Genomic DNA, 24,250 nt, shown 5'->3' with positions numbered 1-24,250 from the left:
CCTTCTTTTCCAAAAAAAAAAAAATTTTGATTTTGTTTTTTCCGCATATTTTATTTTATTTTAAAAGCGTTGCACTTAACTGTTACGCCCGCCGCAACTTGTCACTGTGGGCGCGTAGCTATATAATGCAGAACAAGGGACAATGATGCCGGAGTCATCATTATCGAAGCTTTTGCTTTGTGCCACAGTTGGTTGCCTTGTCCAGCTCGTAACATTAACGCAACTCCAACATCCAACTCAAGAATCGACTCTGTGTTACAACCCAACATGCATGACCAAGAACAGGGCCTGCCCCGCAGGCTCGCGGCGGTTATAATACACCACATATGCAGGAGATAAGGGACACTAGGCACCCTCTCACGGAACGGAAGAACTATGGTACAAGTCACGTGATGATAAGACAAGACATGAGCGGCCATGGTGGGGCCATGAGCGACCATGGTGGGGCCATGAGCGCTCATGCCAAGTAATGAGCGCTCATGCCGAACAATGAGCGCTCATGCCGAACGATGAGCGCTCACCCGATCAGAGGAACTGATCATTGACAAGGGATATATTCAGGACCAGGACTTGTATATAGGATGGACTCGAGCCGGACTCTAGGACAGACTTTCCATAGCTCTTCAGCAATTAACTTCGTATCAGGATTAACATCCGCTTTCAGCTACTACCTTGACAAGACTACGATTGATCACCGAAGCCTTACCTACCCTTACGATTGACAGACATAGCTTCCCTGAAGCTATCCCCGACTACGATTACTGTTACCAGTTCCGCAGCCTCAACTTCTGCAAACTACCCCTACGACTAGCTGGCCGTAACACTCTGTCAACTCAAAAAAATCGCCTTTAATTAAGTTAACTTTAGCCTCAAAGTTGATTGATTGCGTCGAGTACAACGCTCCTGTTTTTCCAAGTTAAGCATTTCACAAAGCATTCGAGACTGAAAAAGAGGAGTGTTCTCATCCGGATTTATATTCCATTCGAATAATGGGGGAACTTGTTTCTAGACAGTCCCGTTACTTTTTATACCGTCTTTTTCAGACATCTTTTTCTTCACTTTTTTCCCTTCTCCCTCTCTCTCTCTTTCTCTCTTTCTCTCTTTCACTCATCGGACAGATAGGTCAGTATGAAAATCTTGAGAAAGAAAGGAAAAAGCTCAATCTCAAATAATAAAGCGACGCCAAACAAGTAGTACAACGATTCCAAAAAAAAAAAAAAAAAAAAGAAAAACCAAATCAACGCGCAACGCGACGAGATTCTTGCCATCTCGTCAACCACCAGATCCAAGTTATATATCTCTCTCTCCAAACTTCAAATTTCCCATAGTGCCCGTAGACGTTTCTCAAACCCAATCTAAGAAAAGATGATATTCTTCAACTTCTCCTTCTCACCGCTCTCCTCACACATACCCCTGAACACACCATCATCCTTACCCCACAGCTCCTGCGGGCTACCGTACTCGGCGACAGCGCCGTCGCTCAGGACCAAGATGCGGTCGAAATCCGCAATCGTGCTCAGGCGGTGGGCAATGACAATCAGCGTCGAGTCGTTGAACTCCTCGCGGATCGACCGCTGGATGAGCGCGTCGGTCGTCATGTCGACGGCCGAGGTGGCCTCGTCGAGGACCATGACCTTGGGACGGGAGACGATGGCGCGCGCGAGGCAGAGGAGCTGGCGCTGGCCCTGCGACAGGTTGCCGCCGCCCTCGGAGATGGGGGAGTTTAGGTTGCGGAAGACGTTGACGTTCTTTTGCTGGTCGTTCACGGAGGGCGCCGCGCTCGAGGAGGGCTCGCCGGGGGTGGAGGGGTTCGAGTCGACGAGGTGCACGCGCTGGAGCGAGTCCTTGAGGTCGGCGTCGGTCTGGTTGTCAAAGGGGTCGAGGTTGGAGCGGACGGAGCCGGAGAAGAGGACAGGGTCCTGGGGGATGATGGCGAGGCGGGAGCGGAGCTCGTGGAGCTTGATCTTGGAAATGTCGACGCCGTCGACGGAGATGCTGCCTGAGCGGGCCTCAAGGAAGCGGAAGAGGGCGAGGGTGAGGGAGGACTTGCCGGCTCCGGTGCGGCCGACGACGCCGATGCGCTCGTTCTTCTTGACGCTGAAGGTGAGACCCTTGAGGACGGGGGAGAGGTCCTCGGCGTAGCTCACGACGAGGTCCTTGACTTCCAGCTTGCCCTCGGTGGGCCAGGTCGCGGGGGGCTCGACGCCGCCCTGGTCCTCGGTCTTGAGGTCCGAGTACTCGACAACGCGTTCTGCGGCGTTCATGTCGAGTTCAATGTTGGCGTAGTGGCGGATAGACCAGACGATGGCTTGCGAGAACTCGAGCGCAAAGGAGAGGGTGAAACCAGCGAGGGCGGCGCCCATCGAGGGGCTGCCGAGAACGACGAAGCCGACGGCGGTGGAAAACATGGCGCCAATGAGCGACATGCGCCAGCCCATCCAGCGGTTAAAGAGCCACAGGTGCCAGGAGGCCATGGCGTAGTCGTCGAGGCGGGTGTACATGGAATCGATGTACGTCTGGGCCTTGTCGGAGCCGCGAATGGTCATCATGCCGACGAGCGTGGAGCCGAAGAGGTCAAAGATGGGGGACTTTGTCGTGCTTTCGAGTCTCTTGGCGGGTCTGGCGCCGGCAAGGTAGCGCATCGCGATCCAGACGGCGATGAGGAGCAGAATGAAGGCCAAGGGGATGATGAGCGGCGAAACGTAGAAGGCGGTGACGCAAATTCCGATGACGCTAAGGAAGGCGCCAAAGACGCCAGACAGATCCATGCCGAGCCTGTTGTCGATGACGTTGAAATCGGCGGTGAAGCGGTTCAGCACGCGGCCGGTGGGAACGGTATCGAGCCATCGGAGCGGGGTGCGGAGCACGGTTCTGGTGATGCCCTCAAACATGCGGCGACTGGCCTTGTAGCTCATCACGAAGAAGTAGAAGAAGCGGCCTGTGCCGAGAATGGCGGAAAAGGCCGAAATACCGACGTAGACGCCCAGGTAGAACATGGTATCCTTGTCCATGTTGATGCTGACGGTTTGGTTAGAGGGCACGTGGAGCTCGCTGTGCTGAAGGGTGAATGCATAGGCGTATTGGTGTTGCGGTTGCTGGCTGAAGGTCTTGATGGACTGCTCTGATGTGCCGGTCCAAATGCGAAGCCACCATGACCGTCCTGTTCAGTTGTTAGCACCATGTACATTAAAGAATCATGCAAAGGGGACTCACCAATGACGATGAACTGGTAGATGACGAAGAGAAGGAAACCGAAACCCCACCAGGGCAAGCCACCACTCTGGCTCAAGTACGCAGCGTAGACATGCTTCTTGATGGAGCCCTTTTCGCGAGCCTCATCCTCGACAAACGCACGAGCCGCCTTTGACGGCACCTTCTTCAAGATGCCACCGTCTCCGTTGAGCTCGGCAACCTCGGGGATCCCGACATCAGAAGCCTCTTCTGAGTTGACGGCAGTGGCCTCCTCATCGGCGATCTCCTGGGACGACTGCTCGTGGCTCTTGATCATCTGAAGCGTTCCGTCCTCAGTCAGCTCGGATAGGAAACCAGAGTGCTGAACAGTGCCGTCGCCCAGCTCAACGATGAATTTGGTCCGGGGCTCGCAGAGAGCGACGTGGTGGGTGACGAGGATTCGGGTTCGGCCCTGGCAGAGGTCGCCAGTAAGGCACTTTTCGTAGATGTGGCGGCCGACGTGGGCGTCAACGGCGGAGAAAATGTCGTCGAGGACAAGAATGCCGGCGCGAGAGTAGATGGCTCTGGCGAGGGTGAGACGCCACTTCTGGCCACCACTGAGGTTGATACCGTTGGCTCCCAACTCGGTCTTGTCACCATCCGCAAGCATCTCCAAATCCTTCTTCAGAGCGCAAGCCTCAATCGTTTGGTTATACCTCTCCTCATCCAAGGGGAGTCCGAAAAGAATGTTGCTCTTGAGTGTGGCATTCTCGATCCATGGAATCTGGCCGACGAAGGAAATGCTGCTCGGGACAATCCAGTTGCCACGGTTGGCCTTGTCGTCGTTTCTCTCGTTGAGTGAGGGAGGCTTCGGTGCGTAGATTGTACCAGACAAGAGATCTGACTCGCCGAGAACGGCAGCCAGCATCAGACTCTTACCGGTACCAGTCTTACCAGAGATCACAGACAGCTCGCCAGCAGGGAAGGTGACATCGACGTTGCGAAGGATGAACCTGTCCTCGTCCTTGACCTCGTCATCGACGGGCCAAGCGATAGTGGCGTTCTCAAAGGCCACATCAGATCCCTCAGTCACAGTCTTGGTCTTCTCGGGTCCGTTCAGGTAGTCCTGCATTCTCTTGACAGAGATGTTGGCGTCGATGACATCGGTGATGAGCTCGGGAAGGACGGCGAGGGTGACCTCGAGGTTCTTGAAGATACCGATACTGACAAAGGCAACAGATGGGATCAAGGTACCGTTGAGCCATGCATACACAGCCAGGGAAACAGCGGCCAGGGCAATAGGGCTGGTGATCCACATGCCGAAGAGCACAGTGTCACCCTTGAAAACCTGCCACAGGGCTCCCAGTTCCTTCTCTCGCATAGCCAGGATGCGCTTCTCCCACTGAGGCTCAAGCGCGGAAAACTTGATCTGGCGCATTCCTACGAGGGCCTCGTTGACCACGGCCAACTTTTGATCACGGATCTTCATGAGCTTATCTTGCGCCTTGGAGTATACCTTGGCGTACGAGAAGTTGATGGGAAGGAGGATAGCCCACGCGAGCAGTCCAGCACCGAGGGGTCCCCAGCCAAGCAAGTAAACAAGGAACCAGATGGCAACGAGGAGCTTGGCAGCGCTAGACGGGAAGAGGAACTGGAAGGCGGCGAAGTCGGAAATGCGCTTTGCGTCGACGCCAATCAGATTGATGATGGCTTGCTTCGACTTGAGCACGTTGTCGTCTTCGGCCTCTTCTTCATCGCCCTTCTTCTTCTTGTCATCCTTTGCATCGGTCCTATCGTCCTTCTCTTCAGCTTCCTGCTTGGAAGCCGCCTTGACGTTCTTCCTTCGCATCGACTTCTCAAAGATGAGGGCAGAGAGAGCGCCTCTGAGCGGAATGCAGAGCTCAGCCCAGGACAGCCAGAACATGGTCGCCTCAACCCAAGCATCGGCCAAAATGACCAAGCCAAGCCAGAAGACCAGAATCCAGATATCGGCAGGAAGATCTTCACCGGGCTTTCTACGTTGAAGGGTCTCAAGAATTTGAAGCGTGATCCATGACGGGGCAAGACTCAAGAAGGCCTTGGAGATGGCAATCGACCATTGGACGGCCAGGGGCACTCGGTAGGCCCAGATGATGGACCACCACAGGTTGGCCTCGGGCTTGAAGTTGTACGACTTCCACGACGCTGCCGAGTCTTCGGAACGGGTCAAGTGGTCCGGCTTGGGCAGGTCAGACGCATCAAGGTCCTTCTTCTTGGTGGCCAGGTCGATGATCTCGCTGCACCAGCCCCAGGTGAAGCGGCTGTAGGCAGGGACCGTCCTGAGGCGGTCGACCATCTTGCCCTCGAAGTAAACATCCGGTCTCCTGGGCAGAGCGACGCTCGTCACAATGAGACCCAGAGTGAGAACCAGGCTCGCAATCTTGAGGCCGAAAGAGACGGGGTTGTTGGATAGAAGCTCATCAAACACCTTGGTACCCTGCAAGATCTGGACGGCAGCGTAGATCAAACCGGAAAGCCAAAGCCATAAACCGAGGCTGTAGGATTGGACAGGGTCATTTGAAGCGGCGATGCCCACGGCTTGGAAGGCCAAAAGGATCTGTTTCATGTCAGCATTCAACCAAAGGAGACGTCGCTAGGAAGAGATTCGCATACCGAAATACCAGTGGAGAGCCATTCTGCAATGAACAAATTGTCGTATTTACCAGTGTGAAGGGAGAGCGTTGCCAGGATGGAGTTTGCCAATGAGACGGCCAGACCCAAGAAAGCGAATAAGAAGATGAAGGTTTTGGGCCAGCGGTTGGAAAAGGCGGCAGATGACTCGGCCGTGGCTTTTCCGTCTTTATCTTCGTAGAAATGGTCCTTGGGTTTGCGAGATCGAAGTTGTTGAACGAGTCCTGTAAGGGCCGGGACTGAAGTGAGAGCGATTACGCCCAAAGCAGCTCCGACCTCTATGAACAAGAGTGATTCATCTTGCATGATGGCACCAAAGTGTGGGTAAGAAGCCTGAATGACTTGATTCCACAGGTCGGATTCTGAGGTTGAGAATTGACCGTAGTTGACGTTTGGAAAACGGGTGGCAAGCGGCGGCTTTACGATGCGCTTTTGTTGGTGTGGCGGATTTAAGAAAAAAAAAACGGGCGAAGAGCCGGTCGGAAGATCCACAGTGAGGTCCAAGTTGGTTTGTAAGCTGCTGCCTTCTGGAGACGCAGTTCCAAATTGGCAAGGACTCTTCAATTTCCTTTGAAGCTCTCAGATCGGGTACCTCGAGTAAGGCACTCAGCACCGCTGAGAAAAAAAAAAAGTGCTGACGTCGGGTAGTTCTGCTTTCGGCTTCTCCAATTCGGATGGCGGGCCGGGTTCGAAGAAACGCAGATTGTTTGCGCTAGTTGCAGGTTTCACCGACTGTCTGGAGGGAAAAGCCGGGGATGTATGAATGGACGGATGGACTTCTCCTCGTCGGAAAAGAATAGCGATTGCGAAAGGAAACACTGAGGAAACGAAGAGGATTGCGTGGTTCGGCTTAGTGGGCGCCGATACGGAGCCGGTGGGGGTGTCGCGGTCTCAAAGCTTCGTTTCGCTGACGTCGCTGACGGTGTTGCTGGTCTCTGCGCGCGCCTTTTTCGACCATGCGCGGGTTTTCGGTGCGGTGCGGTACGGCAGCGAGGAATTGGAGACACACGGGGACGGAGAACGGCGGGGGAGGTGGTCCAAAGGGAAGGGGGGGAAGAACGGCGGAACGGGGAAGCCAAGATTGAACGGACGCCAGAAAAGCGGAAGCCTCAGGATTTAAGAAGAAAAATGGTCAAGGGGGAAGAGTCAAAAGTCAGTCCCAATTGGATGGGAGAGAGAGAGAGAGAGGAGGTCAGAGAGAAATCTACAATCGTCCTTGAGTAATACTGCCTAGGCAATTGGCAAGGTAGGTACGGGCAAGGAGAGGAAAGAGGAGCCGCTTCTGCTTCCGCGTCTTGCTTACCCATCCCATTCATTTTCTACGGAGTACCTACTTGGTAAGTTGGTAGGCATTTCTCATGAAGCTTACGGCTTTACTCCGTACCCCCAGACACCTCACACTGACACGCCCCCAACGCTGCCTGCCTGGTTGCAAGCGGCTGATGCCATTGGCTAGTGGACCAAGATAGCGTGCCGCATTTCGCATTTCGCATTTCGCAGTTGGCATTTTTTCGATCTAGGAATCCGGAAAGACAAGACTCAGTTCAGGTGGACACGGCAGGACACCACACACCATGACACACCCCGGCCAGTGGACGGCGGCGGCGTGCGCGCGCATCCCCCATCCCCCATCCCCTGCGATGCTGCCTTTTCGGCTGACTGGGATGATAGGGCTTGTGGTGCACCGTGCACTGGGATCCCATCCCATCCCCAATCCACCACACAAATGCGCTTCACGGAATCACAGTTCACCACCACAGCACCTTCTTGAACCCCCCACTTTGCGATGCACTCTGGAATCCAACTCTGATCTCGCCATCCGCATCGTCGTGTGCCATCCTTGACCTGCCTCAAGCCCTACTGCGCGGGACCTCGACCTGCATCACTCTGCCGCGTCTTTGCAGATTATCCGACATGCGCCGGGTGCCTCAGACGCGGGCGTGACGCTGTCGCCTAGCCGGGCCCTAGGCAGCTAACCTCGACGACAACGACGACGACGATGATGACATAAAATCTCGAGGCATCAAAACACCTCCGGCTTCTGTTCGCTGGCAGATGTAGCCGATGGGACACTTTAGCTCCGTCAAATCCGCACTTTAGGTATACGAAGAATTGACGTCTGGCACCCGTTCGTCATGCTGCCACCGCAACTGCTCTGTAATCCATGAAGCATGTCGAGACTCGAGGGTCCCCCCCCATCACGTCGGCTCCGGGTGCGGTGGTTGGCCGACGACGCCGTTTCGCCGTTTGACTCATCGGCGGGAAGAAGGGACACCACAGGGACAAGCCAGATGTGGTAGTCTGGCAGATCAGTTCAATTGAAAAAAATCCAAGCGATGCCAGATGGAGGGGTGGCGCGGGCGGAAGTGGAGTTTCAACTTGGCAGAAGTTCCTCTCGTGGACCCTTGGTGCTGATACGGCGGCCCGGGGTGGCCTAGCACGCTTTCTTGCCTGTCCGTCCTGTGGGTGGTTGGCAGGTGAAGGACTGATTGACCCAAGTATGTATGTACCTACCTCAAGCACGCAAGCCGCAGCAATGGAAGCAAGGAAACAGAAGCGGAAGAGAAGAAGGGGAGCAAGGCGGAGGTGGGAATACTCGTACCAAACTAAACAGAAGGGGATGAGCCTCGCCCTCGACGTACCTTGTTAATGCATTAGCCCCAATGCAGTCATCCTGCATTAACATGGCCTGATGCGCATGCCTGCAAAAAAATTTAAAAAAATTTGCAGCTCTCCTCGGCGCGCGCCTAAGGTACGTTAGGTAGATTCCTAGGTAGAAGACCCCCATCCGCCCGCCTCGCTGGGTTGCTATCCTGGCACGAACCCCGTATTCTGTCATCAATCGAGGGTCGAATTCATTGTTTTCTGTCTTGTCTCTTCAATTGCTTGGGCGAAGAGTATGAATGGCGCGTGGCATATTCGTACGACGTGGTGATTGTGCCCTATTCCAGCCGGTCGGATCGAGGCCAGACTTGTCTGATGCGTCATCCGTCATGATCTCGAATCAAAGAAGCATGCAACCCCCCGCCTGTCCCTTGCCTGCCGACCAGCCGGTTCCTCTCGTCAAAGCTGAATCCGAGACTTGGTATCCGTAATCTCAAAAAGACTCACAAAGTCCAGTCATAGTGCTGGATTAGGAAGGAGAGTTTGGAGAGGGGCGCGCGATGCCAGGTGGTGGGAGGCTCTAATTTGCATGGGCGGGACTGCGCCGCAGCATATCGTTCATGGTCCTTGGATGATGGATCATGGCGGAGGTTGAACTGGGGGGGATTTTTGGGAAGGGCGGTCAGACTAGCAGATCATGGGTTGTGGGTCCCCCGCCAGCCAGCCGTGCCAGCCCGGGCCCGGGCCCAAAAGGTTTGCCAGTTGCCCTCGAGTCGTGTGATGGGAACCGTTTTTCCCGCTTCCCGCTCTCCTGCCGTCCGCTAAATGCTGACTGCTCTTGCTCTCTGCTTCTCCTTCCGTGACCCGTCGTCCCACTAGCGGGTTTTTTTTTTTTTTTTTTTTTTTTTTTTTTTTTTTTTTTTTTTTTTTTTTGCAACTTGCAACTCGACGTTTAGAGATTCGTCGTCACTTCAGAGTCTTGGGAGATTGGTCTGGTCCTGTTGCGTGCAGGAAGGTCCATGTCGGGTTGATGAGTGGCTATCTGGCTGCTGTAGGTAGTTCTTTCCGCGTGTCCATGTAGCTACATGTCGGAAGGTATCTGTCTGTAGCCTATAGGGGCAGGAAGGCAGGAACAATGACGCATGATCGGAAAGTATGGGTTTCCTGTTCGTGGGTTTCGTTCTTTCTTCCTCTGTCGAATCGTCGATGAACGTACTTTACTCACCTAACCCTCGAACCTGCCTCAACTTCCTCAAGAGTCAAAAGAGGGTCCCAAAGTCCAGGCAGCCGCTGACACACCATCTCGCTTACCCCCGCTCGGTTTCCCATACTGCCCGCCCTGCTATCGACACGCATTCTTATCACATTTCTTCCTTGTCCTTACTTTGGCCGGCGAGCTTTCCATATGACATTGCAAGGTGCTGACTGCATCAAAAGGATGCGGAAAGAGATGAGAAACAAAGTACTGTGCCGCAGAATACGACCCCCAGCCCAATCTCTCGTCTTTCGATCCCGTGAGCTCTTTATCAGCAGGAGAAGCAGACCTTCCCAACATGCTGATCCTAGGACTTCTGGCGTTTCTTGCTCGCCTTCCCTTCATCCAAGGTTGACGGGATGGAGTGTCGTTGGAAGAAGACGCGGCTACTCGGGGACTTTGCTGCCTTGCCAAGGCTGCCATCCTCCCCCCTCCCCGCACCGGGGCTTTTGCATGGGTTGGATCTGGCAGCCGACGACAAATCGGCCGCTCTTGGATCTAACTCGCCGTCGTCATTGCCATTCTTTCTTTTCGTTTCATCTTCTCTCTCAGTCAGACATGAACTTGAGGTGTTTTCCGACCCGACTCATGATGATGCACCTGCGACCGTTCGGCATGTGGGCTGGAAGCGGGCCGTGGCTGTGAGAGACTGGACCTTAGGTAGGTAAGATGCTGCACATCAAACACGCGGGCGATTTGAACGTTTCGAAACGCAAATGTTTGGTGACATAAGACGGGGGGGGGCCAACTTTTTTGGTGTTGTGTGTCACAACTCACACATCGTTCGGGCGAGTGAGTCTTGTCGGCGAAGAAGGAAAGAAATAAGGCGACATGCAGCCTCTTTTCTCCCCTGTAGACGAAACTGACCGAGGGGGCGGGCGGCTTATCCCAAAGAAAAATGCCCACATCTCACCTTGCGGTATGCAATGCGCGCGAAATGCCGGCGCGGTGTAACAGCTGCGATTCGGTTTGAGGCTTCTGTTCATGTTCTTAATACTGCGATTGGATGAGCCGGCGAACTTTGAAGCCTGCGGTGCTGCGTTACCTACCTTTTTTCCTTCACCGCCGACGCGGTGCAGGTTTCTTGGCGATGTCGGCGGCGGTTGTTGATGCAGCTCATTTGGGGGTGTTGTTTTCTGTTGGTTAATGGAAACTGGGTTTTTTTGGTGGTGTAGTGTCACGAAAGTGGTTACGAAAGGTGAAGCAGAGGGGGAAAGTTGCCTGTCATGGTTTGACTCAAACGGACGAACGCTCTCCCGACGGTATGACTGGTACTGGCATTTGCTGAGATGAATGACAACTCAATGTCCCTCACGCCTAGCCTGACGGTTGAAACCGACCGAGATTTGCAAGCCATTGCTAATACTCTACCAACTTCCATTCATTCGTGCTAGGTACGGGCGCTGTGATGGTTTCCTCACTGTTGCAACCGAAACTACCTTACCTTAATGAAACAGGGCTGAACTTCGGGTATGATAGCCGGTGTGGTGGATCGGGCCGTCTGGGCTGCAAACTAGTAGTAATACTTCGCAAGTGTTCTTCCTTGAATCGGGTTTCGAAAGAACGAGTGATTCACGATGAGTTGGGGGGCCCTGGGGGATTGTCAAAAGCATCCATGAAGTAAAAGATGCCAGGTTGAAGCTCTTCAGCGTAACCAATAGCGGTAAGTAAAAAAAAAATTGATAAAACGCATGTTTCTAGAAGTGAGGCCCTTTCGTTACGCTAAAGCGGGAACGCGGAAAAGCTAAGCGATGCGCTCGAGAGTTTCCATGGGGCTCAAAGACGGAGACAAAGTGGAAATTCCCAATAAACCAATTTGCTTTAGACGTGCATTCATTGGCGGGGGGCCTCAGCCCTGTGTGCACTGGTGCGGTAGAAACTGGAACTCACCAGACGTCTAGGGCACGAGTGTCGGCCGGCATGAGGCTCAAGGGGAGAATTGCAATTGTAATTGTCTTCTGGGGTTGGATAATTATCAGTTTCTTGGCTGTACAATGACAAGTTACGAGTAAGGTATGTCGAGTTTCTCAAGCCAAGACTGATTTGTTCACGAGAAGCTGGACAGTGCTGCCGATACCTATTAGGAAGTTGGAAGTGTGCAAGTGGTGGCAGCAGCAGAGTTGAAACCAGAGGGAACTGGCGCAATTAACAGGGGAGAGAGTGCCAACGAAGTCCCCGTAAGCTTGAATCAGAGAACTCTCTCTTTGGAATCTGGGCGAAAAGTCCCTTCGTTTCGAGGTGTTGCGCCGATTGCTTCAAACCCGCCTACGAGTGCGTCGATCCTCCCAACACCTTGCAGCGCATGAGGCTCCGGCCAATCAAAAGTGGTGGAAACGCAAGCGATAAGCTTTGCGCCCTGGGTGATGAGTCCAGGTCTGCTGATGAAAGACGGCTATTCTCCGGTAACGAGACTGAAAGATTGGCAGCCTGATTTGACTCTGCTCAATTTGGGAACGATGTTTGCTTCAAACGCATCATTTGCTCTGATAATAGTATACGGATGACCAAAAGCAGAAAAGAAAAAAAAAAAAAAGCAGAAAAGATTCACGCTCTGTTCAAACCCCAAAGACCCAGTCGAAGGCATCTTGGGAAACGGCTGTAGCCAATCATACGCGGCTACATACACCAAACAGTGGGTTGCTCCTCCAAAGACTTTCTCTGGCGGAGCTGTCTGATTGGCCACAGCAACGTCCCGGGCGCCTTACGGCGAGCATTTTCCCTGCCGTTTCCCTGCTCACGGCTGCTCTCCCCGATTTTCGATTTTCTCGAGATGCAGGGCCCTGCCTCCAATGTTCCGCCGGGGTGCTAAGTAAGCTAAAATGATGCTGATGCTGGGCGCTGCAGCTGCGACAGGCTCTGCAGGTCTGGTTGCTGTAGCGGCTGGAGCAGCCTACCACACCACCCAAGGTACAATTGGTGGTGGGACACACCAGCCCGGTATCCGTACAGGCGGACAAGCCGCAGTTGCAACAACAATGGGTGCCCTGGGAACTCCAGTTCCTTCCTGTCCTTGCAACAGCGCGTGCGTAGGAGCCGTCTGAGCTCCTGTAAGCCGAACCAAACCACACCAAACTCCACCCTGCCCTGCTCGGGAACGACCTTTCATCCATTCTTGCGCCCTCGTGACAATTCCCTGCCAAGTTTAATTGATTTCCCATTTTCGCTTTTTCCTTCTTTATCCTCCCTCTCTATCCGTACAATTCCAAAAAATACAAGTCCTCGTGTGTCGTTCCACGCGGTACTAAACCTCCTGTCAATCCAACCCTCCCGATCCGCCAATTGAGGTTTCCCGCTTAGCAGCTGCGAAATCGACGCTGCTGCAAGAGCTGTTGCCCGTCGACCAATCTCCCGAGCTGCTGTTGCCGAGCTAAGGAGAAGCTCGACCTCCTCAGCCTGCCCACCCCTCATCCAACCTCATCCCACCGCGAGCGCCGCACGAAGCTTCCCGACTCGAATCGACGATCGCATTTTACCCCCCGACAAGCTCCTCGGAAACGTCCAGCACGGCCCGTATTCCATTCTACAAACTACCCATCGTACGAGCGGCCATCATCACCAACCCGCCCCACGACCACCCACGTCCACCCACGATCCCGCACATGTCTCGAGACGGCCGTATACACAACCAGTCACGATGAAGAGCACGCCGCTTATCATCAATTGGCACGACCAGAATGCCCCCGTCTACTCGGCCCATTTCGAGCCCAACGGCAAGGGCCGACTAGCTACGGCTGGAGGAGACAATAACGTGAGAGTACGTCAGACACCTGAACTGGCGAGCATGCCACCTGGTCCCACGCGTGACCCTGCGCTGCGATGCTGACAAGAACTCCAGCTTTGGAAGGTAGACAGCGATGGAGAAGATCGGAAGGTCGACTATTTGTCAACCTTGAGCAAGCATACACAGGCAGTTAATGTCGTTCGATGGGCCCCCAAAGGTAAGAATCCAATTTTCAGACAGACGCCCCATCCTGCATTCGCTGACTTTTTTCTCATGCAGGCGAAATCCTCGCTTCCGCCGGCGACGACGGCAATGTCATCATATGGGTCATGTCCGAACACAGCGGTCCTGCCTTTGGCAACGAGGGCCTGGAGGATAAGGAGACCTGGAGAACCAAGCATATGTGTCGATCTAGCGGATCCGAGATTTATGACCTTGCCTGGTCTCCTGATAGCTCCTATTTCATCATTGGGAGCATGGACAACATTGCTCGAATCTACAATGCCAGCTCTGGTATGTTTTCTCTCTCGCTAGTGATGGCGTATTCTACACTCGTATCTAACAAAGACAGGTACTCTTGTGCGCCAGATTGCCGAGCATAGTCATTACGTCCAAGGTGTTGCGTGGGATCCTTTGAACGAGTACATTGCAACCCAATCCTCCGACCGATCCGTCCATATCTATACGTTGAAGAATAAGGATGGCCAGCACACACTGAGCGGCAACCACGACGACAAGCCCTCCAAGATCGCAAGCCATAACAAGAGTGACTTGCCGCCACGCCGCATATCCTCCAGCAGCCCTGCACCTCCTGACTTCGGCATGAGGACCCACCTTACTGTTGAACAGGCCATAGGATCCCCGGTTCCCTCCGCCCCCGGAACTCCCACCTCAATTGCATTGCCGATGAATCCTCCCAGTGTGATTAGCCACAGCAGGAGGTCGTCGTTCTCATCTAGACGATCCCCGTCTCCGGCTCCATCAATGCCGCTGCCAGCTGTCATGTCCATGGAGCCATCGCCAAAGCCTCACCCCTCTGGCGGCCTTGGCATGAAGAACTCGACGCTCTACGCCAATGAGACTCTCTCATCCTTCTTCCGACGCTTGACTTTCACCCCAGATGGCAGTCTTCTACTTACTCCAGCTGGCCAATATCAAACTCAACACAGTTCAGAAGGAAATGCGAAGCCCACATTTGAGGTCACCAACACCGTCTACATTTACACGAGAGGCGGCATCAACAAGGCGCCGATTGCGCACTTGCCTGGTCACAAGAAGCCTTCTGTTGTGGTAAAGTGCTCGCCAATATTTTACTCGTTACGGACATCGCCTCCTGTGACCAAGCACATCACCATCGATACATCATCCTCTGAAGACCCCATTCCTGCACTGCCTGAACCAGTCTCGAAGCCGGTGACATCTAGTTCGGTCATGGACCCGCCCCCGCCGCCAACCTCAGTCCCCGAGTCCAGTTCTACACCCAACAAGACCGACTCTAGCGCCTCTACCCCTGGCCCCAAGGCAGCCTTTGCCCTGCCTTACAGAATGATCTACGCTGTCGCGACTCAAGACGCCGTTCTTCTTTACGATTCTCAGCAGCAGACACCTATCTGCATAGTCAGCAATCTTCATTGCGCGACTTTCACTGACCTGGCTTGGTGAGTAATATGTGCTGCAGCTTGAGTTGAGACGAAGCTAACTATGTGTAAAGGTCAAGCGATGGTCTCACTCTTTTGGTTTCATCATCCGATGGGTTCTGTTCTACCTTGTCTTTCTCGCCCGGCGAGCTTGGCCAGATCTACCAAGGGGATCTGCCCACTGCCAAGAACCCGACTGCTGGAAGCACAGGAGGGAGTACGTCGAATCAAACCACTCCGGTCCCTGCTCCCAGCTCAGCATTTGCCCCTCCATCACCATTTCCAAATGGCTCGGGTCACCATCACCGAAACTCGGCGAGCTCTTTTACCGCCCCGTCGCCGCCACCTGCTGGATTCGTCAGCCAGCGGCCTCAGTCGCCCGCTCGATCAAACTCTACCTCCTCTGTGGCGACTCAGTCATCGAATGTGGTGACGAACCCCTCGTTGATTGTGGGCAGCGTGCCCGGTATAGCTGTTGCCAATTCCACGAAGGTCACTGGCGTCCCCATCACCACGCCGCCAGAGACGCCGAGGACCAATGCTACCACGAACCCGACTCCAGCTGCATCGACTGCTGGTCCAGCAGCAAGCGGAACCAAACGTGAAGCAAGTGAGGGAGAGAAGGAAGAGGGCAGCGAGCCCAAGAAGAGACGAATCGCGCCTACCCTGGTGGAGCAGAAGCCGTAGAGGGTACCAGCTACTGTATGAGTGTTCGAATCTTGTCTTGTACAATGAAACATGGGTAAAAGCGTTGCTTAGTTGGAACACATGGAAATGAAGCAAATAGTGCGAGCTCTGATGGGCGGTGGAAGCCTTGAAAGGTCGGACCAGAGGTAACGGAAACTCGCGCGAAGGTTGCACTCGCGAACGAATTTTGCTTGCATGGCATGGCGTTATAAGGGTATAACAAGGGCTATGTAGCGATATCTCTATAGTCATTTGAATGAGGTGCCCCATTCACATGGTTTCTGTCTGGCAAGTTTTGTGATTATTTGGATGATGGCGGTACCTTAGTAGAATTGAGGCCGGCCCGGGGAAGATCATGACATGCCGGGTGCTTACGTAATCAAGTGGGGTCCGTGCAACGACATGCCAACTTTTGGTGGGAATTGTCACTTTCGAAGGCACCATATTAGCCATGTTACAAGCCTTTGGAAGTTGGCAACTTTCTGTCAACATTACGGAAATGTCTTGATAGTCTTTTGGGTACCCGTTTATTCATTTTGGAAAGATTACAATTCATTCTTTTGGGCGGTGTTGAGTTGCCCCGCCTACTGAATGTCCCATCTCATCGCCTTCAATCAAACCCGGTAGACAGACCATGGCGTCGAAACGACCGCCGAGTGTGGGGTTCATTGAGAATCCTTTTATCAAGAAAAGTAACTTGGAATGGAGACTTAATGTGCCAGGGTCCAAGACCGATGATGGCGGAGAGGGAGAGGGGGAGAAGGAGGAGGAGTTTGAGTTGCGAAATTGTGCAGCCGATGAAGGGCAGAATCGAGACCCTGTTGTGACGATAATAACTTCACCACCACACGAACCTGAGCCTGAAGCTGAGCCAAATACCGAGGCGATCAATCTCTCAGCGGCATTGGAATCCGGTGCCATGACGCAACCTGACCCTACAACGCACTTCTTCACCCACCTGGCGCAGCATACCCTCCACCCCTACCCCTCTCACACACCACACCTCTGCGCAGGACCAGACATCAGCGTCGACGGCAGCGTCGGTGGCGCTTCTTTGCGGGATCTCTTCCTCTCGCACGCCGGGTCGAAGCAGGGCGCGCACTTCGTGGTGCACCAGCACGACCACCCGATCGCGGGGGTGCATTATGATTTACGATTGCAGGTGAATGAGACGAGTAGTGTGAGTTGGGCGGTGATGTACGGGTTACCCGGTGACGCGAACTCTACGAGGTTGAATCGAAATGCGACGGAGACGAGGGTGCATTGTCTTTGGAATCATGTTGTTGAGGTGGGGAGTGGGGGGACGGGGAGTTTGGTTGTTTGGGATTGTGGGTGGTTTGAGGTTTTGGGGAGGGGGTGGAGGAGGGGGGATGGGCCGGTGGTTGATCCTGATTCGGGGGGGGATGGAGGTGATGATGATGATGATGGGGATGAGGGGGGTGCAATGGATGGGGAGGGAGGCGTGACGGAGCAGGAAAAGTTGGCGAGGGCGTTTGGGGAGAGGAAGATTCGGGTTAGGTTACATGGGAGTCGGCTTCCTGAGAGGTATGTGTTGAATCTGAGGCTTACCAAGGGGGAGGACGCGGAGGGGAGGCGGAAGAGCGCGAGGGCGCTTGGGAGGCCTGTGAGGAAGAGGAGGCGGGGTGGTGGGAAGCAGGCGAAGAAGAAGGAGGTTGTTGAGACTAGCTCTGATGGGGAGTCTGGTGATGTGGGGGATGGAGATGTTGTTCCAGATCCGCTTGATCGTGGTGATGGCGGTGGTGGTGAGGGAGATGAAAAGAAGTTGTCAGCTATGGAGAAGGAGATTCGGGAGGTGGAGGACGAGTTTGTGAGGAGGACGAATGCGTATCGGGGCGCGGAGAATAGTGTCGGGAGCGTGTATCAGCGGCGGTGGTACCTTTCGCTTGATCGGGAGGCGTGTGGGTTTGAGAGGAGGAGTGTTGGGGGGAAGAGGATCTGGGTTTTGAAAGATGGTGGCGGTGGTGGTGGTAAAGGGAACGAGGATCGCGGTGGCGGCGACGGTGGTGAGGTTGATGAGAGCGGGAGGCTGAGGTTTCCGTTCTACGTTCGGGGTCCTGACGTTGAGAGGAGTATTGTGACGGGTCGGAAGGGGGCTGAGGTTTTGAGGGACGGGTGTGTTGAGGGGTTTGTGGGGAGGACGGGTTGGAGGCCTGTTTTGAACTGAGATGTGTGAGTCTATTCAAGGTAGTCCACGGCTTGAGACTCGGGAATCAAGATTGGCTCTGGCGGGTGTGGACTTGGAAGGGAAGTGAGGAGGGGGCGAGAGGAATTCTTAATGGGACGGCACCGGGCTACTCGCCCAAACCCCAAGACTTCTCACACGAAATGACACCTGGCTATAGGTCCCTAATATGTAGCTTGACTTGCATTCACGTAGCTCAGGGCCCGAAGTGGTGGGCATGAGGCGAGCTGATAGGAGTTATGGTAAAGAATCCCGGCATAGGGGTTGAGGTTTCAGACGGACTTTGCTGGAACTTCACAACGGGAAACCATTTTAGTGTAAACATTATGATATCACATGGAGAATAGGAAGCAAAGCTAAGAGTTATTTAGTCATGTAGGTCTTTTTTCAGTTTCTCGGTACTCTCGGACTCGTCAAATTGCTCTAATTCTGACATACAACGTTCGTTCCAATCTTGTCATAAACTTCGTGAAGAATCAATCCGCGAGGCAAAAGTCCACCCGACACTAGTAAGAAATAGCTGCTCAATGATCCATTCCCATCAAGAGGCTCTCAAACGGAAGCTCAGTCAGAGTAGATATCCCCCTCTTCTCCCTCGCTCTCGCAGATCTCGCTCTCTCCGTCATAGACACTCCCACTACGAAGGTAGTCCCTGAAGCCGCGGCTCATCTTGACCACAGCCCGCAGGTGCTTATCCGTAACAGTGAATCGTTCGGTACCTTCCTCCGCAGCATCGCTCTCGGCGAGCGCCAGCGCCGTCTGAAGAGCATTGCGGATCTCACGCCCGTTCCACCGCAGAGCGCGCACGTCGCGCGAATCGTAGGCGTACTCACGCGTAGCGACCGCAACCCGCACGCGACCATGCGAGTCCCTGTCAAGGCGCTCAAAGTTGTTGGCCCAGATGCGCTCGCGGTCAACGTCCGTCAGATTCTTGTAGTGCAGCGCCACGTGGATGCGGGAGGTAAAGGCCGCGTCGAACGCCTGGACGCGGTTGGTGGTCAAGAAGAGCACGCCGCGATAGTACTCGAGCGCGCGGAGGAATACGGAGACGAGACCGTTGCGGGCAATGTCCTTTGCGCGGCGGCGCTCGAGGTAGACATCCGCCTCGTCGAGGAGGACGAGGGCGCCGAAGCGCTGTCCCAGCTCGAGGAAGTAGGAGAGGTTGTGTTCCACGCTGTGCGAGTTGACGCTGAGGTCGCCCGAGGTGAGGGAGATGAGGGGCCGGTTGGTCAGCTCTGCGACGCACTCGGCGGTGCAGGTCTTGCCGACACCCGGGGCGCCGTGGAGGAGGAAGATGCGGCCTTCGCCCTTGTTCTTGATGAAGTCGTTGGCCCAGGGTGAGACTTTGCCGGATTCGGCTGCCGCGAACTTGCCGATGAGAGCTTTGACTGTCATCTTGATCTCGTCGTCTAGGACGAGGTACTTGAAGGCTTCACGGTCCGTGATGACGGGCTTCACGTGGTCGAGGTTCAAGTGGCCCCAACGGCGGTCGCCGAGAAGGAAGGCTGGGATGATGTTGGTGCAGGCAATGTAGAAGATGTCAGAGGTAGGGGCCGGCGACGTCAGAGGGTTGATGTCGTCGAAGCCTGCGAAGGGTGACAAGTCGGTGCGATCGGTTTCCTTGGCGCATTCCTGGCAGCCGCAACGAGGAAGAAAGTGTGGGAGATGGTCTTGGGCAGGCGGTGGTCCATGGTGTTGGCCAGGCATCATGCCTGGAGGTACCACTTGACGTGGCGGACCTGGGGGGCCGTTCCGGTTCTCTGGTGCGCGGAAGTTGAAACGACCAAAGCCCTCGGCGTCGCAAATCACTCGGCCCGTCATCTGTTGGAGGTTTAGTTGCTGTAACGGGTAAAAAGGATCAGGTAAGAAGACTCACATAACCCGATGGACCACGGCTGAAGATTGGGCCCGAGTGAGACCCAGGTTGAGCCTGCACAAGCATTCCGTCATACTCCATATAGGTTGGGCGTTGGAGAAGCTCCCAGTATAGCTTGCCAAGCCTCAACTGCTTCTGGAGCATTGCTTGCGGGTCATTCTGGAAGAAGAAAGCCGGAATAATCTTCAGCGAAGGGATGATCTGCTCGCCGGTCCACGAAGGGATGGTGAACTGGGACATCTTTCGATTCATCCGGTTGTGGCCCATCTCGAGAACCCAGGCAACAACCTGCAAGTGGCGATTGTTGCGTCCGGTCGGAGAGACGTCCTGATAAGTGCTACTAATGACGTGGGGCTCCCAGAGATCATCATGGTTAACGTAGATGACCTCGCCTGGCTTGAGGGCCATCCAATAGTTCTGGAAGGTCGCAACTGGGACATTGCGACGGTGACGTTCCTCTTCAGCGCGGATAGACTCCCCGACAGCCTGGTCGATGAAATTCAGAAGAACATCAATGTGGTTCGCCGTCAGACGAGCGTACTCCGTGGAGTGGCCAGCAGGCTGGTGGAATCTGTACTGCCTGAGGGCGTTGATGTGGTGTACGATGACGCGGTAGGGAGCATCAATGGTCACCGTGTCTCCTAGAAGATTGACGTGTGGATAATATGCTACAACCGCCCTCAATGCGTTAATGAGGTGCGGCGAGTGGATGATCATCTGCGTGCGCTCGATCTTCCCGGCCTTCGCGCGCTCATCATCCTCGCTGTCTGAAGATGCCGACGTGTAATCATCGTCGGGATAGGTAATGTGCGGAGAGCTACGACGACGCACACGTCTGATCTTGGCATTAGTGTTGACCTTTGTCACGATCTCGAGCACGGAATTGACAGTCCGCTGAGTGGTCTCGCCGTCCTTCTTCCCGTAGTCGGGGATCTCCTTGAATGGATTGCTGCTCTCCCGGCCTGGTGATGTTAACAGAGCGCAGCGGGAAAGGGGGATTATTGTCGTTGACTTACTGTCGATGACTTTGCCACCGATGCCCAAGTATTGCAGAACGTATAGGATGTCCGATGGTGTCTCCTCTTCCAGGCTTCCCCTGGCTACCAGAGCCTGGCTTTTCTTGGTGGTGCGCCTGTAGTCAACTTCCTCGAAACTGACGGTAGATCCGGTTTCATCGTCAATGGTCTAGAGCTTGTTAGCTCGTTTGCGCAAAGAACTCAGAAGGGGAAATTCTTTCAGCAATCTTACATTGTCTGCCTGGCCACCCATGATAGAAAATGTACGTCAGACGAGAGTCTTGAGGTTATACGGCAAGTAGTATGATGAATTCAAAGAGAGATAAGCTAACAGATGACGCCAGACACAACGGAAGTCAAATCCATGTGGGTGAAACGATCCTTTTAACCCCCGCGACTCTTTGCGGCTCTCGGAATCATCGGCGGGCGGCAGCAGGCAGGCTGAGCAGCCAATAAGGTAGAACCCGGGCTTCCCTGCCAGGTCATGGTGCAGCAGCAGATAAGGCGAGAATTCACCCCGCATCTAGGCAAGTAACATGGTCGCGAAATGATTGATTGGTAGCTTGAAAAGACCAGTGCATTAGGCTTGCATGGGTGCGTTGCGTGGTGTAAGACAATTGAGGCAGCCGAGCAGCTTATGTTTCGTGAGGATGCCTTGCTGCCTGGTTGGCCGCGGACTGCCGCCAACAAGCGTCAACCTTGAATCAAGGCTGACTTGGCCAGCTGCATGCAGTCAGGTTGCGACGTGGGGACATTGGCCATCTCGTCACTTAGTTCAACTCGTCTTCCGAAAAAGTGCACCTCAAGTCTCATCACGAAACCAATGCCAGGTAGTTATGAAATGTCGGTGCCACATGCTAGGTAGGTCAAACTCGAGCCTACACTTTTGAGATGTCGGCGGCGGTGAACGGGTCTCCTTGCACCACTGACGCGATCGTCTCCGAGCATCTGAAAGCAATGCCCCAATATCGAGCAGTAAACAGAGAATGCACTGCTTCTTGCGACTTATGGATCATAGTAATACACCGTGAACTCCAAATGATACGCTTGATCTATACCTGCCAAGAAAGCCCCTTAACTTCATGATCCGAGTTCTGCCTTAAATGCGTCGAATTTGTGCAGTAATTATTGATTATTTGCAGCCCTCGCGCTCGTGTTCACGTTACTAGCGTGCGCAAGCAGGAACTTGCAGCACGTAAGGGTGAGCTTGCATGCCTTCGTCCACCCATCATCTTGAGCAATGCCGAGCTTGATGCTCACATCCATGATCTTGTCGCCCTCAATCTTATAGGGAAGGCTAAGTGGATGGCCATCGGCTGCCGTCTGTCGATGCACGAAAACACCAAGCTGCCGCACGAGCTCAAGGAATGCAACCATCGCATTATCGAATTTACGGTGCATAAAGGTCAATCCCAGGGGCAGATCTCCATTAGAGAAAAGCTCCAGGACGTGCTTCTTCGGAGCTGGCGGTGGTGCGTTTCGATGCGATCCTAAGCGACTGGCTGTTGGCGACGGGAGCTCGTACCGAATGATCTTTGAAGTGCTTCCCATGGGCTGTGGCTCAAACCCATCGAATTTGTAGCCTAACTTGTCGGCAACAGTGACTAGCAGAAGAAGGGCGTGGCCCCATGCTGCATTGATCTCGGGCCAGTCAACCGGCTTGTTCGACAGTCGGCCAAGACGTAGCCCGTTGATAGTAGCAAACGTGCCGTCGTGGCTGATGCAGAACGTGTCGTTGTATACGTTTGATCGTTGCAGCTTCTCCAACAGCTGAGCATCGTTGTCGAACCTGGAGTTCGTGCTGTCGCGCTCGTTTTGGAAGTCGGCAAGCTTGGTAGCAAATGTGTTACGTTCGCGCCAGAACTGCTCTTCCTCGTGGTCAAGCTGCTGGGATTCCTCCTCCAAAGCGATGATTTCCGCGTCCGCAGATGCCTTTTCCTCCTCCAAGCGTAACAACTCAGCCATAGCGTCTGTTTCCGCCTGCTTTGCCTTCTTCAGAGCTTCCTCTTGTGCTTTGACATCCTCCTCGTTCGGCTGGTCGCTCTGCACTTGTTTCAAGAAGCCAACGTAGGCATCGCGCTCCCTCGCCGCGGCCTCTAGCTTTTTCTGAAGGCCTTCTACGAGCATATCGGTACACTCAACGCAGATAGGATGATCGATATCGGATCGCGCGGAGAGGATCTCGAACAGCTTGTTGATCCGCTCTATCTCGTGCGCCTTGCTACCGCCACGCTGGTCATCAGGAATCTTCTGTCCGCCTTTTCCCCCCCTGTTTATTTTCGTATTCGATGGCAGTGGTTCGGGTCGGGAGAGCACCGGTTGGGCGACTTGTGATTCGGTAAGGTAGATGAAGGACATGGTCGAATCTCGTTGCGCCGAATTCGATGGCCCGCTGCCATGACGCTTGAAGGTAGCAGAAGCTGCATTTTGCGAGACCTTGTCATAGAGCACCTTTCTTTGGCCATCTTGCGGGTGATATGGCCGTGATGAAGGCGTCTTCTTGGGTGACTGTTGTGAGGAAGAGGCTGGTTCGGTTAGCTACCTTGCGCGCGCCGTTTCGGATGGGGGGAAAGCTTATGCTGACCGACGAGAAGATCGTATGCCGCAGGATTCAATTCCTCAAGGGAACTGTCCAGTTTGAGCGGCGTGCGACACTTTTGGCAAATCATTTTGCTGCGTCGCGCATGCTTGCAAGCTGCGAAATGAAGGGTTGAAGGTTGTAGAGGGAGGTCTTGTGATGTCACCTAAACCGCTGTGGAGGTACCTGCGGATGTCCTGCAGACGCTAGATTCACCCCCAGGGTGTCACCACCACCTTTGCTGACAACCTGATGAGACTCTGGTTATGTTCCACTTTCTGCTCACTTTGATTCAATCTAGACTCTCCGATACGTTTCTAATTGTTTCGGTCAAGTATCGTGATGAATCGACGGCACTCCGGACATTCCAAGGACAACTGAGGCTGTGGTACAGGTTAGGCGGTTCTCTTCGGTACCTGCGAACCTCACCCTCCGGTTTTGATTGTCAGCGCCCAAATGTCATTATTCAGCGAAGCCAAATAGTATTGATCCTTGGAATCATGTTCCAGAAGCTATACTAAAGAACGAGTTATAAGTTTACCACAACTTGCTAGAGCTAGATAGCTGGGGAAACTCGCCTCGTGATATTACGGATCAGGTGTCGTACACTCAGTGCAGCGTCGTCGGTGCCTCTGGCAACGGCAGTACCCCACTTGGCCCGTGCTTTCCACTTTACGCGAGAAATCAAAGCGTCCGTGCACCGCATCGAAGCGCGTCTTTCCATGCCGAGTTCATCAAATGCCTTGACGACGCTCATTCAGACCTCATCATTGCCGTTTCGTTATCCACTCTCATTGGTGTCTAAGCCACCGCCTTCTCCAACCGACATGTT

The 24,250-nt window shown here is 54.1% G+C and overlaps 6 protein-coding genes across 6 annotated transcripts; 3 read left to right on the top strand and 3 right to left on the bottom strand.

Moving 5' to 3' along the window:
- Positions 1-1,355: 1,355 nt before the first annotated feature.
- On the bottom strand, positions 1,356-6,147 carry BDP81DRAFT_320741 (ABC transporter; the record flags this gene model as incomplete). Its single annotated transcript, XM_060584546.1, has 3 exons — positions 1,356-3,160; positions 3,214-5,767; positions 5,824-6,147. 3 exons carry the CDS (start codon positions 6,145-6,147, stop codon positions 1,356-1,358), a joined length of 4,683 nt encoding a protein of 1,560 aa, XP_060444760.1.
- A 3,251-nt stretch (positions 6,148-9,398) lies between these two features.
- Positions 9,399-10,470, top strand: BDP81DRAFT_429121 (uncharacterized protein). The gene is made up of 2 exons (XM_060590488.1): positions 9,399-10,355; positions 10,450-10,470. The coding sequence occupies exon 1, from the start codon at positions 9,851-9,853 to the stop codon at positions 10,343-10,345; it is 495 nt and encodes a 164-aa protein (XP_060444759.1). The 5' UTR covers positions 9,399-9,850; the 3' UTR covers positions 10,346-10,355; positions 10,450-10,470.
- Positions 10,471-13,334: 2,864 nt separating this feature from the next.
- On the top strand, positions 13,335-15,745 carry BDP81DRAFT_450087 (WD domain-containing protein; the record flags this gene model as incomplete). Its single annotated transcript, XM_060592481.1, has 5 exons — positions 13,335-13,454; positions 13,536-13,638; positions 13,701-13,934; positions 13,993-15,079; positions 15,133-15,745. The coding sequence occupies 5 exons, from the start codon at positions 13,335-13,337 to the stop codon at positions 15,743-15,745; spliced, it is 2,157 nt and encodes a 718-aa protein (XP_060444758.1).
- Positions 15,746-16,164: 419 nt separating this feature from the next.
- BDP81DRAFT_34133 (uncharacterized protein) lies at positions 16,165-18,221 on the top strand. Its single transcript, XM_060586031.1, has 2 exons — positions 16,165-17,033; positions 17,427-18,221. The coding sequence occupies exons 1-2, from the start codon at positions 16,380-16,382 to the stop codon at positions 17,928-17,930; spliced, it is 1,158 nt and encodes a 385-aa protein (XP_060444757.1). The 5' UTR covers positions 16,165-16,379; the 3' UTR covers positions 17,931-18,221.
- A 291-nt stretch (positions 18,222-18,512) lies between these two features.
- On the bottom strand, positions 18,513-21,093 carry BDP81DRAFT_461489 (ATPase; the record flags this gene model as incomplete). The annotated part of the gene is made up of 4 exons (XM_060593781.1): positions 18,513-19,769; positions 19,825-20,786; positions 20,841-21,009; positions 21,073-21,093. 4 exons carry the CDS (start codon positions 21,091-21,093, stop codon positions 18,513-18,515), a joined length of 2,409 nt encoding a protein of 802 aa, XP_060444756.1.
- An 872-nt stretch (positions 21,094-21,965) lies between these two features.
- On the bottom strand, positions 21,966-23,509 carry BDP81DRAFT_320277 (autophagy protein Apg6; the record flags this gene model as incomplete). The annotated part of the gene is made up of 2 exons (XM_060584511.1): positions 21,966-23,365; positions 23,425-23,509. 2 exons carry the CDS (start codon positions 23,507-23,509, stop codon positions 21,966-21,968), a joined length of 1,485 nt encoding a protein of 494 aa, XP_060444755.1.
- Positions 23,510-24,250: the final 741 nt, after the last annotated feature.

Source organism: Colletotrichum phormii (genome assembly GCF_030913505.1).
Source record: "Colletotrichum phormii strain CBS 102054 chromosome Unknown BDP81scaffold_11, whole genome shotgun sequence".
NCBI classification, from domain to species: domain Eukaryota; kingdom Fungi; phylum Ascomycota; class Sordariomycetes; order Glomerellales; family Glomerellaceae; genus Colletotrichum; species Colletotrichum phormii.
Note: the sequence above shows the minus strand (reverse complement) of the source record. Positions and strands in the feature narration are given on the sequence as shown.

Excerpts from the sequence above, each read along its gene's own strand:
- BDP81DRAFT_429121 (XM_060590488.1), top strand. The coding sequence starts at position 9,851 with ATGACATTGCAAGGTGCTGACTGCATCAAAAGGATGCGGAAAGAGATG.
- BDP81DRAFT_34133 (XM_060586031.1), top strand. The coding sequence starts at position 16,380 with ATGGCGTCGAAACGACCGCCGAGTGTGGGGTTCATTGAGAATCCTTTT. Across the intron at positions 17,034-17,426 it reads TTTGGAATCATGTTGTTGAG|ACTAGCTCTGATGGGGAGTC; the intron begins GTGGGGAGTGGG and ends GAGGTTGTTGAG.